A 17,292-nucleotide genomic window follows, 5' to 3' on the forward strand; every position below is an offset into this window, starting at 1 on the left:
AGGAAAAAGAAGAGGGGAAAAACAAAAGAGCAAAAGTGTTTGAACCTCTGGAGCTATCTGCTCCTTCAAGCTGATTGATTAGTCATGATCCCTGCAGTTTTAATGGGAATCATTCAATTGGGAAGGTGGAGCACCCTAGAGTAGATTAGCATATTCTTGTTTACTCATCTTCTGAGGGGCTTTTTCTCTTTTCTTTCATTTTGTGGAGAAGAAGGGAGGGGGGGAGGTTGGGGGGAAGGAGGGGGTTGTGGCTTATGTTATAAAGGAGGCCAAAAAAATAAATAGATTAGAGCATCTTTTGGGGGGAGGGAAATCAGTGGGTCTGAGTCTTGGAGAAAGCTGGGGGGGTTGTTTTGGTTTTTTGTTTTGTTTTGTGTGTGTGTGAGAGTGTGTGTGTGTTTTTTTTAAGAAGAAAAAAATAAAGGGAAGAAAATCCAGCAGAGAAAAGAAGAGAGAGAGGAATTCCAGCTGTGGAGGAATAGAGGAGAAGAAGACAGATAGAGGAGGAAGAACAGAGAAATACATTTCAACCAAGAAGGAGTTTTGATTTATTTGATTTTTATTTGTTTTAAGGAGCAAAAAAATCTATAACCAGGAAAAAGAAAGAAAGAAAAAGAAAAAAAGAAAAGAAAAAGCAACTGAGAAGGGTTATAAAAAGAGCAAATACCAAGAAGGGTGAACAAGAGAAGAAAGTCAAGGCAAGGAGGAGCCCAAAGCTGGCAGATCGGGAGGATTTGCAGGGGAGAAGGGGGGGGAAGATTGGAAATGCAGCTCTGGAGTTTGCTGCTGCCTCTTGCGCTTCTCTGTACAGCCCTAGCCAGTGGACCCGAATGTGGGATGGACGAGCGCTCCCGCAGGGCACGAAGGGACACCAGGCACAGCCGCCAGCTCCTCCACACTGCCCCGGGCACCTGTGCCACCAGGTTAGCCCGAGGAAGGCGCTCCACTGCTGGGCTGGAGCCTGGGCATGTCCCCCGCAGGAGGCAACAGCGGGAGGTAAAGGACGAAGAGGAGTCCCTTACCCCGAGCAGGGCGCTCTATTTCAGTGGCCAAGGTGATCAGCTGCGGCTGAAGGCAGATATTGAGCTGCCCCGAGATGCCTTCACTTTGCAAGTGTGGCTGAAAGCCGAAGGAGGACAGAGATCTCCGGCTGTCATTGCAGGTAGGTAGTTTGGTCGCGCCTGTGGCTGCAGCAGCAGCAGCATCATCCCTGTCTGCCTTTGCTCCGTGCCGGGAGCCGGCGGAGCAGCCAGGGGAAGGCGTGCGTGTGTGCTCCGTGTGTGTGTGTGTGTGTGTGTGTGTGTGAGCACCGCGTGTGCCCCGCAGCTCAGCCACACGGAGGGCAGTGCATGTGCAAACACGCCCGGCTGCCTTCGCCAGCCGCGCGTTCGGGGGGGAGATCCCGGAGCTCTGCGAACCGGCTGTGAAAGTGTGTGTGCTCGCGAGGGGAAAGAAAAGTTATGTAAACTTTTGCATAGGGAAATGGCAGTGCCCTGGGTGGTTTCTGTCTTTCTGTGTGCGCGGATTGAGATGCAGATAGAAGAGCCAGCTCGCCCGGTGGGTTTTTGTCTAATTTTCAGGTTGGAAAACTGTAAGTAGAGCGTTTGAAAGTAGCTTGTTTGTATGTATGAAAAGAAGTGTATGTGTCTGGTGTGCGGCTGCAAAGAAATGCATATCTAAGGTCCCCCTACGATTTCCTTAGTTTTATTAGCTTTTTAGTGTACTTCACTCGTAGCCCTTTAGATGCAACGTTAGCATGTGGTTTCCAAAAAGCTGTAAAGGAACTTTTGGCTATTGTGAAACCTCAAATGAATCAAATGAGTTTATAAAGTTCCCAACCCCTCGACACTCAGCTAGGGCTGGGACTCACACTGCAGCTAGAGGATGTGTTGAGTATTTTTGTCTCCCCTTAGAAATGGCAAGTGTAACATCAATGATTCTGAGGTCAAATAGCCCTATAAAATCATTTAGTACTCAAAGCAGCTACCAGTCAGAGCTGTCTGAGCTGGACAATAACGAGGAATATTGCACTTTTCTTATTTAAATTTTATGAGCCCATCCTGAATTTGGGTCCCTCTCGCCGCGCTCGCTCCCTCTCCCCCTCCCTCCCTCCCGCCACCTCCCGCCCTTTCCCCGCTTTAGTGATAAAGTGCAGCAAAGTTGTCGTGAAATCGGATACTTTTCGGAGGGTTACAAACCCTTATAAATGTCGCCACATCCATCTTTGCTCTGAAGGAAGTCATAGAAAATGGAAATGCCCTTAGAAAAAAAAAAAAGAAAAAAAAAAAGGGAAAACAAGCCAGAAAGAGAAACGGCTATGGGGGGGAGCGGGGTGGGGGAAGACATGTTTTACAGTTCTTTTGGCAAGGAGATTCCCTGAAAGTACAAAGTTTCCATGTCCTAGGATGCCTTAAAGAGACAGGGAGGATTTCCCCTTTCCCTTTAACTGGAGTGACTTCCTAGCGGGAGGCAGCGGTGCCTGTGCCGGCGGTGCCTCCAGCCCCGCTCGCCTTGTCCCCTGCCACCCTCCCTCCTGCCACATTCCCGGCTCCGGCTGCCCCATCCCTGACCGGCGCGGCTCCTGTCCCGCTGGAAAGTTGCTTTGTCCGAAGGAAAACAAAAACTGAGACGAAGTCAGCGGTGGTGTTCCTTAACTTTCCCCAGTCCCGGTTGCTCTGGGAGGGGGGACGCGTTGTGTGTGGGGTTGCCGGGGTGGGCAGGAGGTGCCGGGCATGGGCTGGTCCCGTGTGCCTTTAGAGGAGTAATTTCATAGGTGAAATAGGTTATTACTTGCTTTATTTCCCCTGGCTTTCTCATGCTCCACTCTTGTGGTTCCCACTCCTAACTTAAACCCCAGGGCTCAAAGTGCTTCCCTTTCAAGTTAGGGAAGGCAGAATTTGGGTTTACACAGATCTCATCAGTAGCAAAACACGGTCAGTGCAATTTTTAATGTGTTTAATCCAACACCTAAGACCCCAGGTCTGTCTTTGGTGCAAGTATCTCTAATTCACACAACAGGGAACCTAAACAAACACACACAAAGATCATTTGTAGTAAAATACTTTAATTGGATGGGGGAGGTTGGGTTGTTGCCTGTATAAAACACTTGACCCATTTTATGCATGGAAATAACATTCCACTGTGAAAAATGAAGAGAAATGCCCCAGTTTTGCACCGTGGAGCTTCCAGCTCAGCTCGGGAGGACTTTGTGATTTTTATTTTATTTTTAAGCTCCCCCTGCCCCCCTCGCACGCACTCTTGAAGAGGAGCCAGGTTTGGCTCTGTGTGTAAACACCTGGAAGAGGTCCAAGAGGAACTCACTCGGAGTATCCTCCGCACACCACAGCCTCCCAGACCTGCAGCAAGCTTAGGGAGAGATTACGCTTCCCTCAATGAGGAAATCAAGGGTTCTGGCTGCCAAAACTCTTGGCTTTCACATTTTCACTGCTTTGGGATGTGACAGACTGAACAGCTCAGTTCTGCTGTTGAAGCTGCATCTGTAGGACCCCACCGAAATCAAGATCCCACCTGGGGGTGTGGGGGGGAAGGGACTGGGGCACATTTGCTGGCAGTGCCAGGAGTGAGTTTCTCCCCAACTTTCATCCCGGTTGCAAAGTGGGAAACTGTGTGGCTGTACAGATCCGAGGGAGAGGGCGGGATTGACTGGAAGACAACTCTGTTTCAAAGTTGCCCTTGTACCTTCATCTACTTTCTGCCCCCCACGTTCTGCCCGTGCTGACTGCTTCCCTTCCACCCCTCCTCGCTGGCTTACAAGTAATCCCTGCAAGTCCTATAGGAGCCCCGTGTGTGCCTATAGGGGAAACCTGTTGTGTCTGTTAAAAATCTCGTGTAGAACCCAAGTTGTTCTCGGCTCCTGCTCCTGACATAGCGGAGTTCTTCTGCTAATCCAGGCTACAGGAGTTTCTGTCTGGAGCCAACTCTCCTTACGTCACCCTCTGCTGCAGTATTCAATTTGTTTTCATAAATGGGTAATTTTACAGCGCTGTTAAGTGGGTTCGTCATTGTGCCGGGCCATGCCCCGTCTCTGATGATAGGCAGCCCTGGTGCCGGGCTCTGCCAATTTTCACGCTGGTTGGCAGTGATGTTATTGCTGCCCTGGTTGACTCCGCTGATATCTGCTCTGGCATTTGTCGGGGAAAGCGGTTGGGAAAGTGGAAGCCTGACCCACGGGTCTGTGTTACGCCAAGGCTCAGTTTTTGGAGCCGGGCTGGGCTCGGTCGGAGCGGCTCCCGCGGTGCAGCTCCTGCAGGAGGAGGCAGCTCCCGGCTCCTGCGTCCCCACCTCCCTCCCCGGGCCACACAGCTCTTGGACAAACACCCCTTGGATGTGCGAACCTACCACACGGCACAGCACATCCCTCCTGTAAACACACACGTGTGCACATGGTATTAATCATTTCGAGTCTGAGCGCTTTCCCCCGCGGAGCCTTTGAAAGCACCTCCGGCTGCGGAGGAAGGAGTTAAGGTCGGGCTGTGCTCAGGTGATACACACACGCCGTGCAAAATAAGACCTTTCAAAGCTCCCTTGACCTTGCTTCTGGTGTAATCAAAGATATTTCAGTTCTACTTGTGGAAATGCAACCCCATCCTGAGAAACGGGATCCTCCTGAGTCCCTGTCAGGGTGTTTTCTGGCGTGTGGCTCTGGAGTGGGGTGGCTCATGTTTTCACAGGAGTGAGATGTTGACTCTTTACTGGCTGGGAGCTGAGAGGAGCGGGATGAATGATCGGCAGCGGGAGCTGGAGTAAGAAGGCGTGCCTGCTCTGAAGAGTGAAAGTTATTTGTGTTTTGGTTTGTTGTTTGTTTTTTTTTTTCCCTTCTCGTTTTCATTCTCCTCTGTCTCTCTATTCCTCAGCCTGCCAACAGGGAGCATGATCCCAGCTTAATAAAGCTTCATATGTAAGGGAGTGCCTGTGTTTTCCCAACTTCAGTCCTTGATGAACATTAAACTGCTGCAGAATCCAAAGGGAAAGAAATGCCAAAATCAGCACGGTGGAGCTCACTTTAAAGCCACTGCTTTTGCATGTAAGAGACTGAGAAACATCTGTGTCCAGGTCCAATAACTGGGCAATTAGAGAGATATGTAATTGGCACTGCTTGAGTCTGGTCTCTGCATAGGGTTTAAGAATATGTATTTACTTTTAGGGGTCAGTTTGGATCCCTTCTGAAGTTTTGGGGTCTGATATTGGTTTAATGCATTTCAGGTAGAATCAGTGAGCTGGGTCCTATCCCCAGAGCTGATCCTTGTGGTGGTCGTGCTGGAGCTTGAGGATGTTTTCAATAGAGAGTTTACTCTGAGTTTCGCTGGTATTAAATAGTGAGCAGACAGATAATGCAGCTCTTTCTCATCTTCAACAGCCTGGTGTCTTTTAATGGCATGAATGTTCCTGTTCTGATGTGTAATGAAGTACTGGAATGAAGGGCACGAAACACAAAACTTGCAGTTCTGTTGTTTAACTAGGGCTGGCATGTGCCAGGTCCCAGGGGAATGGGCATGATGGTCACAGTGGAGAGACAGGAGCTCCTTCAGGGTGACAAACCTCCACCACACCATTGCTGAAGGGTGCAGGTAACTGTGTGGGTTTGGCTTCCCTGTGGATGGGTTCAAATGATTATCCGCTTCATGACTATGGATCTGGATAGGGTTTGACTCATAGGTCACTGAAAAACTACCTCATAGCTCGTCATTTACTAAATATTTGCATTTGAACAGCGCGTTTCCTTCAACCTGTGGAAGCTGGGACAAGAATCAGAAAGTGGAAAGGAGAAGAATTTTTCTTTCCATAGGATTTCCAGTTTTAACCAGTCTGATTCCTTTGACCAGCTACACACCAGAGTTAGAATAGCACACTTAAAGTTGGTGGGGTTTTTTCCCCTTAAAGCACTTACACATAGGCTGCTCTAATTAATTAAATGGCAATAAAAGGATGAGGGAAATTTGACTCCGTGTGTGTGAAGCATGGGAAATTTAGCTTCCTAAATGATGTTTGGCTGTCTCCCATAGGCATGGAGATGCGTCCTGGGCTGAGTTTGCCTCTCCAAGCTTCATTTCAGCCTGATTTATTTCAAGCCAGACTGCTTCAGTCAGAAGAACTCGCGTGAGGCAGAAAGCAGGCAGAGAGCATGCTGTTTGGAGAGAGCAGGAGCGGGGCTCTCCTCAGGGATTTGTGGGGATGTCTGGAGAAGAGCAGAGCTGAGGCGGGCAGGCCTCGGTGCTGAGGGTGAGAGGAAGCCCTTGGAGAGCCTTTGCACGCTAAAGCATCTCCAGGACAGACCTGGGTGGTGATTGGAGCATCCTGGGATTGGGTTGGAGCTGCTCTGCAGGTCCCCACGTCACCTCCCTTGTGGTGCCAGGAGAGGGTCGTAGGAGCCCAAGGGGGTCCCAAGGCCGTGGCTGCACCCAGCCACACGTGGCACAGTGAGGGATGAGCTTAAATCCCAAATACCTGTGGGTCCCACTGAGCACTGCAGCACTGGGGGGATGATGCTGACTCCCTGGAGACCCCCACCCACACACAGAACAGGACAGGTCTCCACTTTCAAAGCTGACCCAGGTGTTTGCTGATGCAGCTACATGAGCTTCAAGTCCATTCACCTTTGCCAAGGGAGAGTGAGATCCTTGACCGGGGGTGTCGAACAGCAAAGAGCCAACTGCCAGTGGGCACTGCCCTGGTCAGTGGGGCCCGACCTTGCCAGGGCAGCCAGCTGGGTGGAGCAGGGAGTTTTGGTGGAGAAATAACCTTCTGTGGAGCCTGAGTCTGGATACATCAGGATACAGGCGTGTTGTGAGAGAGGTGCGGCCACAACACCTCCCCGAGCAACTTTGACACAAATGTGTCACGTGCACTGGCAGCCCAGAATTGTATTAATTAATTAATGAATTAATTAATGTGTTAAACATGGCCAGCAGGCAAGGGAGGGGATTGTGCCCCTCTGCCCCCTCAGGTGAGACCCCCCTGCAGAGCTGCTCCAGCCCTGGGGAACAGCACAGCAAGGACATGGAGCTGCTGGAGAGAGTCCAGAGGAGGCACCAAGAGGATCAGAGGGATGGAGCAGCTCTGCTGGGAGGAGAGGCTGGGAGAGTTGGGATTGTTCAGCCTGGAGAAGAGAGGGGTTTGGGTTGACCTTTTTCCAAACTTTCGGTACCTGAAGAACTTCTGCACCAGAGCAGAGGGACTTTGGACCAGGGCCTGGAGTGACAGGACAAGGGGGAATGGCTTCCCACTGACAGAGGGCAGGGCTAGATTGGATATTGGGAAGAAATTCTTCCTTGTGAGGATGGTGAGGCCCTGGAATGGATTTCCCAGAGGATGCCCATCCCTGGAAATTTCCAAGGCTAGGTCGGATGGGTCTTGGAGCAACCTGGTCTAGTAGAAGGTGTCCTTGCCCATGGCAGGGGGTGGAATGAGATAACTCTTAAAGATCCCTTCCAACACAAACCACTCCATGAAAAATATCGCAGGACCTAAATGGGATTTAGGTGCTCTGAAGACCATGGGATTAACTGAGCACTTTCACCTTGGATTTTCATGCTGGCCTGAGCCAGAAAAGAAGAGCCAAAATATAGTGGCTTTTTTCAAAAAGACATATTGAAAGAAAACAAAAATAAACCCTTCCATGACTGGGGTCAGCTGAAATGTTCCTCTGTAATAGTTTTGGTTCTAATTTTATCCGTTGGCTTGTTCAGCTCCTCTTTTCTCTGACAGAAATTATAGGAGCAGAAGCAGTGAAGGGACCACCTGGGTTGCCAAATTCAGTCCCCTGCAGTGTCGGGGATATAACAGCAGATAATTAGTCCAAACATTCACAGAATATCCACTTAGTAGGTTCTGATATAGCACAGGCCACAGAAAATTTCCCAGTGCTCTACTATAAACCAAAGATCTTTAGCTAAGACTGAGAGTCACCACTATAATGTAAGACAGGAAAAGAGAAGGACAGATTGACAACATCTTAAGTACCTAAAATCCAAAACATTGGTTTAGAAAACTGTTAAGTATGAGAAAGAAAAACATCTGCTGGTAAAAGGTATCAGCTTTCTTATTTTCAGAGAGTTAAAAAGGAATCAGGTGTTTTGACAGTTATGAAACTTCTATTGAAATTTTAAGTTGGAATATTTGCCAAAACTGATCCTTTCCCACAGATAGTCTGTTTTGATTAATTTCCCTTTTTCCTGAGAAAAATATTTGATCAAACATTTCCCACCCTTCTCTGGTCTTACCCTGTGTGGCAGTTCCTCCATCCCGCTGTAGCAGGAATGAACGCCTTCACTTTGTCACATTTTTACTTTTTCAAGTCTTACATTCCAGATAATTTAGAAAATCCATCAGAAAAGTCGTGTTTGATCAAAACCCTCTATGTTTTTCTCTCAACTGTATCAGCAAGTCTAATATAATCTTTTTTCTTTATTTACCCTCCTGTTTCAACGCTACCAAATTTTTCATCTAGTGCTGTGTTTACATGGTCAGTGTATATTAACCTTTCATATATTCAAAATATATTGGACTTTTCTATTCCCTGGGTTCTGGGCACTTTCTTCATGCATTGTTCTGGGCACACAACAATTGGCTGCACTGTCTTTTTTTGTTTGTTTTCCAAAAAATGTGGCTTCTAAAAATGAAGGTGTGCCTTCCTCCTGCCCTCACTCGTCCATTGTTCTGTGCCCATTTCCCTACGTTTGATCTGGATATGAGTCTTAGTTTTATTTCATATTTCTGTGGAGAAAAAATACTTGATTGTTTTGCTATTTTCTGTGTGTCCCTACATTTCTCTTCATTTTCTCTGCATGCATGCACATACACACACAATTTCCAAAGCACCTTTGATTTTCTTCCCAGATCAATAGAGCATTTAAACTCCAATGATCAAGGAGGAGCAGCTTGTTTATTTCCCCACATATTCTGACACAAGTGGCACATCTTGTAAACTGCTTTGATTTGATGTTAGTGCCTATTATAAAGTTTACTCTCCCCAAAGCCATCCATGAAGTCAAAGTACTCTTACTCTGCACAGGAGCAGAGCAGAACTCAAAAAGGCAGGTTAAGAAGAGAACAGGAGTGAATATCTTATCCCAGAATTTTGCTTTCTGCTGTCCTTTTTCATAGTGATCAGAACAATTTGAGGACTGTTCAGCATTCATAAGGTTGGCAGCACCAAGGGAGGGTACACTGTTTAGCATAATTAAAACTGAATGAATATAAATTCAGGTTAATTGTTCCTTGGTGAGAATGAGGCTGAATTTGTGGTTACACAGGCAGCATGGATTTGATCCTAAACCTGGTGGAGATCATGGAAAATACCATTGAACTTGGCTGAGTCTGGTTTAGGCTCTGATTTCAGAGAGTCTTCCACATCCCTCCTCTACAACCTGGACCCTTCCATGATCCTTGCTTCAGTCTCTTTTATTTTGCCATGCTTTCTTGCTTTGGAGATGAGAGAAGATAAACTGTGAAGCCCAACATCAGAGAAATTGGCCCAGGGATGGGGACATGTTTATTTGGTTTTGCTATACTCCAAATCCCAACTAGGCTTCTGTCTCTTTTAACCTTTCTGTTGCTTTTTTTTCTTTTTTTTTCCTTTTTTTTTTCCCCCCTCCAGTATTAAAATTCCAAACCCTCTCTTTGGTTTTCTCTTCCGCAGGGTGATGTAAGTGTGTGACTTTCCCGTCCAATCCCTCCACCCTCTCTTATCACCATCGTAGCCTCAGTTCTTTCCCTACTCTCTGGTGTCCTCAATTCCCCTGCTTTCCCTCCTTCCTGCTCCTCACAGTTGCTGTTTTCCTCCTCCCCACCACGCGTGTGCCGGGGGTGACCCCGCGCTCCCCGTGCTTCTCGCCGGGCGGTGTCCCCTCCGTGAAGACCAAGGGTGGCCACAGGTTGGTGGCTCCAGCCAACTGGTTTTGGAGCAGAGGGTAAGCAGGCTGTGTGTTTGTGTGCTCAGCCAGGCATATGCTCATGCATATTTTCCGGGAATTATTGATATTGTTCTGTTTAATATCCATCCTCGCCGTGCACAAACAAGGAGCGGGCGGTTGTTCTCACAGAGAGGGAGCGGAGGGGGAAGTGAAACTGAGAAGCATCTGGAATTGGCCTGGTGAAGCAGCAGCTGAGAGATATGATACCAGCTCATGAAAGCAAAAGAGTTGCTGTGTTAGAGAAGAAAACCACTGTGTTCTGTGCTGATCCCCTCCCGGGGCCTGGTAGGCTTTGCTCGAGTCTTCCTCATGGGTGATGCTTAGGGCTCTTTTATCTCCTCTCCTTCCTCCACTCTGCTATGTTTTTCCTCCTTTTCTTTATCTAATTTATTGTCTCTCTGTTTGCTTTAAATCACTTTCCCATATGGATTTCTCTCTTCTGACCCATCTTCCCCTCCCTCATCTGACTCCCAGGAGTCTTCTGTCGTCATGGAATTGGGAGAAGGGCAGCCCCGTTCCCGACACCGAGCATCAGCTGCAGGCTCCTTTCCTCCTTCGTTTTCTTCCTTTTCTGTTCTCTGCTGTTAGTGTTGGAAGCATATTCACAACGATCATCCACTGGATTGAGGAAACAGATCTTATCACCATTATTTTGTTTGTTTTATTTAAGACAGGGAAAGAAATGGAAAGGAAAGGCCTTCACTGTTACCAGTTTTGAATGGAGTTTTTTTCTCCTCTACTAATGTATCCTAGTGTTGTTATTTTCCTTTATCATTGCAGCAGGATTGTGGTTTTGTAATCCTGATAACTGCCACAAAATATCCTGCTGATGGGGGTGATAAGTTTCTCAGGCATGAGAGAACATTGCCCTTAAAATTGGGGAAACTGAGGAACAGAGGGATGCTCTGATTTCTCCAGGGTGTGGTGGTGTGCAGGTGAAAAAGCCAGAAGTAAAGCCCAGCAGCAGCCCTTTCATTATTTGTTTTTTAATGTTTTGGGATGATGATGGTTATTCCTCAGCCAACGTTGTTCTCACTGTTAAGTCACACGCCCTAATTCCTGTAGGATGTTTCCTTGTAGCTGTGGATGGCTCTTCCCTGGGTAATTGCTGTACTGAGCCAGTGGTGGTGGTGGAGTTTGTCACCTGTCACACTGCTGGAGGCACCGTGGGGGCTGGGGGAAGAAGACAGTTGGCATTTGTGCCATGAGCTCTTTGGAGACGGCAGAAAATCAGACGGTCTGGAATTAATATCTCTGACCCAGACACACTGGTGATGTTTGAATCAGCACAGATTATTGTATTTCTCAGGTGGAACAGCCTGTGAGGCCATAATGGGAGAGAAAAGCAAATATCAGCAGAGCCCCTTAGTTCAGAGTACTCTCATTTAAATTGGAATACTTTCATATTTTTTATATGTCTGCACATTGATTAACGTATTGACTTGCTGAAACAGCTTATAACCCATGTAAGCTGTAACTGCTTATCTTCCTAGGAAATGCTGGAAATTTGTCTCTGGATATCTCAGGTTATTAAGTTAAGGACAAAAGCAACTAACTTACCCCACAGTTAAATAAGGACCAGGTGAGAGGTTGCAGAAGGGGCTTTTCTCAAGGCATGTTGGTGCCCCAGAGGGTTTTGGGGAGGGATCACCATTTAGTGTGCACCCTCATGGCTAAACAAGTGGTGTTTCTGTTGTGAGCATCATCAGGGAGACTGTACATCATACAATCCATGTGAGTTTGTTCTCAATTCAGCAGCATCTGTGCTGTGTAAAGTCTGAGGTGTAAAGCTGAAATCTGGAGCTTGCATTACTACTGTCTTACATGTCATCCGTCTTGTGCATAAACAGAGCAGCCTCTCTGAGGTCAAAACAGCTCCTTTCACCAGTGATAATTTAATGGGAATTATTTTCAGCATAAAATAGACAAGAATTGGAAGCCTCCTGTGCTGTAGCTCCTGAATGGAGATGTTCAGGGAGAAAAAGAGTACTGGGAGAAAAAGCAAATGTCAACTAAATGCTTTCTGCACACGGTTTTGAAACGTACTTGGCAGAGGGAAGGGCGAGCAACACAAGCCAGATTCTGCTCTGGAACACACCAAAGTAAACCTGGAGTAACTCCTTTGGAGAGGAAAACGGGGGAGAAGGGGGGGCTACTCCAGACCTGTGAATGTGTAGAATTTGGGGCAGACACCAAGTGCCTGCAATGGGGAAAATGAACAAGCTGAGAAGTGGCTGTTACAGAGAACAACCTCCAGCCACCGTCACCGCTGTCGGTGGTTTCTTTTGGGTGTGTAGTGGTTATGGTGATGCAGTGGGAAACATTGGTACAATGTGGGGCTGTTTTTGCTTCTTGAAGTGTTTTCTGCAAATACCTATATCATAATCCCTCTAGACTGTGGAATTAGGCCACGTACCAGTTTTACAGTAAGCCCTTTGTGTTTCCGGCAACAAACACTTCTGAACTCTGCTCTCCAGGCTTGTGGCCCTAAACTCCTTCACCCCCGCCCAAACTGTCCCATCTCCAGCAATAATATTCCCTCCTCTGTTTATAAACAAACACCCTCAGAGGAAGTTCACGGGAAGAAAAGTTAGTTAATGAAAATCAACCACGACTTGGGTCCAGCCTGTGGGTTGGAGCCAGCAGGGTTGCTGGATGTTTCCTCCTCTGCATCTGCTTGTAGGAGTTTCTTTGATGAGATGTTTGCCTGTCTGTTTGACTGTGTGTCTTTCTCTTCTTTTGCCTTCATCGTGGAAAATATGAAAAAAAAATGGGGGGAAAAAATGACAGTCTCAATTTGCTTTAAAATCAGTGTGGACAGTATTCTGGAACCCTGAGCAGGGAGGTTGGCTTCGATGAACTTGTAGAACTTTTTCTTGGTAAATCCACTGATTCTGTCTGTTTTGTTGTTGGGTTGGTTTTTTGTAACACCAAAATCTCGATTCTGTCTCCTGGCAAAACTGTTGCTCTTGAGTTGCGCAAAGGCTGTAAAAAAAGGACTAAAATAGCCCAAAGGATAATTGCCCTACTATAGTCTGAGCACGGGGATGATGATACATCTGGTGTTGCACATCCTTCTCACAGAACCACCCGCTGGAGGAGGTGGGAGTGAGTGGGACCCAGGGGAATAGGTAACACGGGACTGTGGTCACCGTGAGCATGAGCAAGGGACAGATGGGCACAGTAATGGCACTGTCAGCTGGGAAACACAAAAGGTCTTTTGACTTGCTGCAGAGATCCCACAAACCTCTACCAGCACAGGAGGAACCGAATAAAAAGTCCATTTTCATCTGACTGCTCCTGGGTTGTGCCTTTAGCACTGCACCTTGGTGGTCTCAGGCGCAAGGTGAGGGAATGATGTGTTTGTTTCCTTTCAGGAGACACTTGGATCATCTAATAAGTCTTTCTGGCTGCTCAAAATGCATGTGAAAATCATCAGATAAAGGAAACCTCTGGGGGTGAGGGAGGCAGCACTGCTCAGGGCTGTGGTTCCTCACTTGGGCAGAGGTGTGGTGTCAGTGCAGTGCTCATGTCGCTGTTTCAGGGTCCCCCTCTTCCCTAAGGAGTGTCTTTGGAAATTGGGAATAAGGGATTTTTTATAGATATAAGAGATGTGGAAGTTGTGGTGCCACTTTTAGTTCTAAGAGCCTTGAAGTTTTAAAAGTACTACAAAAGGTCTCCAGTGCTGGCAGAATCTCCGTAACTTAAAATAGGATGGTTTAAAATAGTCTTATCTGCTGCTTTTTGTTGAAAGAGCAGTTTCTCTTACTGTACAAATATTTTCTGTCAAATCTTATCTGTAAGACTATTCCAGTGTGGTCTCTCCACCTCCTATCCCAATGGGGGGAAAGACAATCAGAAATGAGCATTTCATATCACAGAATGGACAAAGTTTATCAGCTGTTGCACAATTCCTTTGCCTGCAGATTAAATAAAGGAGCAGGGTGGAGTGGTGGTGGAAATGGACCTGATTTATACTGGTGAGCTTCCTCCAAGAATTCCAGGGGAACTATCAACAGTTTCTCCTAGGAGGATTCACTCTTAGCCTTTGAAGAGTTCTGAATTAATGAAGAGCAGAGGATCTTCTGCTGGGGAGACTGGAATTCCCCAAAGTCCTCTTGCTGGAGATGGTTTAATCAAACAGACTGTTTACATTTTGTGTCTCACCACAGCAGTGCTCAAACAGTGGTGGTCTTCCACTGGACACTCCAACACTGGGGGTTTATTTTATTTTGTTTTAAACATCAGCATTCCACCAATTTTACTGGGGAATGGCCACATGCAAACACCTGCAGGCTCCACGGAACACACCAGAGAGGGAAGCAACAGCAGCTGCGTCTTGAGGGAGGCTGTGTTTCTTATCCAAAGATTTCTGCAGGGTTGGAATTTGGCAGCAAAGGTGGGCTGGGAGCACCTGCACTCGTGGAGGAAGAGACCTTGTAGCAGTAGGAGGCTGAGTGCTGGACCAAAATCTTCCCTCTGGCTCGAGCGCTGATGGCAGAGGGAGAGAAGGAAAGGTCTTTCTGCCCCAACCTTGTGTTTTGTCTCACACTGTGAGGGTGAACAGTTTCTGTGCTCACAGACTGAATGAAGTGGGAGTTATGTATTCCATGAGAGAGAGGGAAGAAGGAAAGGAGATTAGGACAGTTCTTCCTACCACCACCCATCTCTCCCCTCCCTCAGGATGAACATCTTCCGCACCTCTACCAAGGAACCACCACTTTATTGCACATCCGTGCATCCAAAATTGGCCATAAACCTCGAGTCAGGACTGAAACTTGTGTTCAGATGCTTATTTTTGTTTAAAATACTTTGATATCTCCTGGAAGTGATGTACTTCCGCTCCCATGCCGAGGATCTTCTGTGCATCATCGAGGAGGACGCACGTAAGTAGGCAATGTGGCCAACATTCTTCCAAACCCAAGCAATCCAACCAGCTGTTCAGCAGGGCTGTTATTTATGGAGAACTGTCAATGTGTTCAACACATGGTGTCCTTTGCCCTGACGAGCTTTTATGGAGTTTCTCTGACACTTGTCAAACACTGGTGACAGGGCAAGCTTGAACAGGCACACGGCCTCATGTGAAAATTGTTACAGAAGGGCATTGCAACAAGATGCCCTGTGAGGAAAGGGGAGGCAGAGACCAGTTGGCAGAGAAGAAAACAGAGGCGATTTGCAAAGGGTAGAGGTTTCTTTTTGGCTGGTGCTTTCGGAAAGAGAACAGAGATTTCCTTCAATGATAAATCAGATGCTTTGGGAGAAAGAAAGGGTGTTTGTTTCAGCAGTGATGCAACTGCTGTGTGAGAGAAGCAGGCTCCCTCTCCTGCTAATTCAAGCTGCTTGTTTTGTGGCAGAGTGGAAGTGCACAGGTTGCTCTGGGGTTTTGCTACTTTGCCTTGAAGTGCCTTCAGCTCCGTCCTTTCCACCTGCAAAGGTGGGATAATGGTTCTCAGCAGGCTGCAGAGAGGTGCTGTTTCTAAGGATGAGGTAATAGCATCAGGGCAGTGCTTTCATCATGAATGAAGCTGTAAATGGCAAATGCCACTCGAGTGTACCAACTAGAAGAAATGCTCAGCCAACAAGCCCCATCAGCCAGGGTCGTGCTGTAAAGAGAAAACTGAGGTTGTGGAATGCCAAAGAGACAGAAAGGCAGAGGCACATCTTGCCAGTCTCCTACTTATGTATTCGTCCCATCTTTTTTCTCTTGACTCGTGTCAGCTCGTATTCATGAGGATCACAGGTATTTCTTCTCCCCTGTTGAAAAACAGAGCCCTTGCCTGAACAGTGTGACTCTGGCCACATTCCCTCCTATTCAGCACGATGCAATCTTGGCTCTTTACTAGTTAATATTTTCTGTCAACAACCTGCAAGAAAACAAAATCAGGGCTGATAAAATTTGCAGATGTTGCAGAGTTCAGGGAGTGGTAAACAATGACCAAAACAGGACTCTCAGTTGGGTGTTTTCAAAAACTGAGAACATGCAAACAGTATGCATTAGAGTAAAGCCAAAGGTGAAGTCATATGTATAGAGAGATGGGCAGCAGGTCACACATAAAGGATGGATGGTGGGGGGAGGGCTTTCACCTGGAAGTTTAATGTGTAGGAGTAACTGCCTGCTGGAATAGATAAAGCACATAAATGTGAGCTGCCAATGTGCTGCTGTGGCCAAAGGTTTAGAGTCATCCTTGGCTGTGTAAACAAGGAGGCTTTGAACAGGACTGGGGAGGTTGTGTTGTCCTAGTACTGACAGTGGAGTTGCTGCTGCTGAAGCAATTTGTCCCATTCTGGTGTCCACAGTGTAGGAAGGATGTTGTATGGAAGAGGATCTAGAGAAAAAAATTTACAATGGCAACGATTAAATTATTTGTAACAAGTCTTAAATATCAGGCTCAAGAAGATTAGGAGGTCACTTGATCATCAGGATCTTTAAATATATGTTTGGGGAATATTAAACTGGTAATTGAGATTGGAAATTATTAATAGAGGATATGAGTAAATCCAGCGGGTGCAGATGGAGACAAAGCAACAGGATATTTTAGCAGTATTTTTGCCTCAAGAACAGTCAAAAATTGAGGAAACTTTCTGAGCAGAATGGTGGACTATATCACCACAATTTTCAATGTAAAATTCATTGTTTTTCCAAACTGCAAGGTCTTTAAAGAGGAGTTAATTCAGTGATCACCCGTATTGTGTCTGAGAGCTTCTAATGTCAAAGTATTCTGGGTTTTTCAGCTGTTACTGCAAAAATAATTAAAGCTAACAGTAAAGCACAAACAGCATTAGGATGCTAATTTCAAATCTTCTAATTTCTCAGTATTTCTATGGATTCTCCTTGATATTATCAGGACATTTTTAATCACCACAATATTTCCAGCTCATTGTAGAGTTTCCTCAGCATCACTGTGGTTGAATTTTGAGGCTGTTCCACGTATCGTTGTTAGTTCTGTTTGGATACTGTCACCTTTAACCAGAATGATGTGCTGAGCAATGACTTGGCTTTTCCCCTTTGAAACAGCCCAGTGCACTAGTCTGAAAACCACCCAAAAAACAAGACTGAAGTCTTTTCTCATTGAAGGTAGTGGGAGTTCTACTGTTGCCCTCAACGATGCCAAGAATTTACCTCCAGAATGCAAACTTTGGGGAGCAAAATCAAGGTTTCCCTCTGGAAGCTGGAGCATTGACAGCATCAGGACTGAGAAGCCAACACAGCAGACAGCCCTTGAAAACAAAGAAGTGAATGAGAAAGCAGAGAATAAGCCTGGGGTGACTCTTGCTTGTCATCTCCTTGCTGGGTGGTCTGTGTCTCAGTCTCAGGGCAGAACAGCACTCCAGAAGGGCATGTAGGCTGGGTGCTGGAATG

General features: G+C 46.8%; 1 protein-coding gene across 2 annotated transcripts in view; it reads left to right on the plus strand.

Moving 5' to 3' along the window:
* Positions 1 to 320: 320 nt before the first annotated feature.
* Positions 321 to 17,292, plus strand: part of PAPPA (pappalysin 1) — a 182,032-nt gene continuing 165,060 nt past the window's right edge. For both annotated transcript variants that reach the window (XM_027687758.1, XM_027687759.1), the window contains exon 1: positions 321 to 1,162. In XM_027687758.1, coding sequence (XP_027543559.1) covers positions 766 to 1,162 — 397 coding nt within the window. In that variant the 5' untranslated portion in view covers positions 321 to 765. The remainder of the gene's footprint in view (positions 1,163 to 17,292) is intronic.

This window comes from Neopelma chrysocephalum, unplaced genomic scaffold, assembly GCF_003984885.1.
Source record: "Neopelma chrysocephalum unplaced genomic scaffold, ASM398488v2 Primary Assembly neopelma1_74, whole genome shotgun sequence".
Lineage (NCBI taxonomy): Eukaryota > Metazoa > Chordata > Aves > Passeriformes > Pipridae > Neopelma > Neopelma chrysocephalum.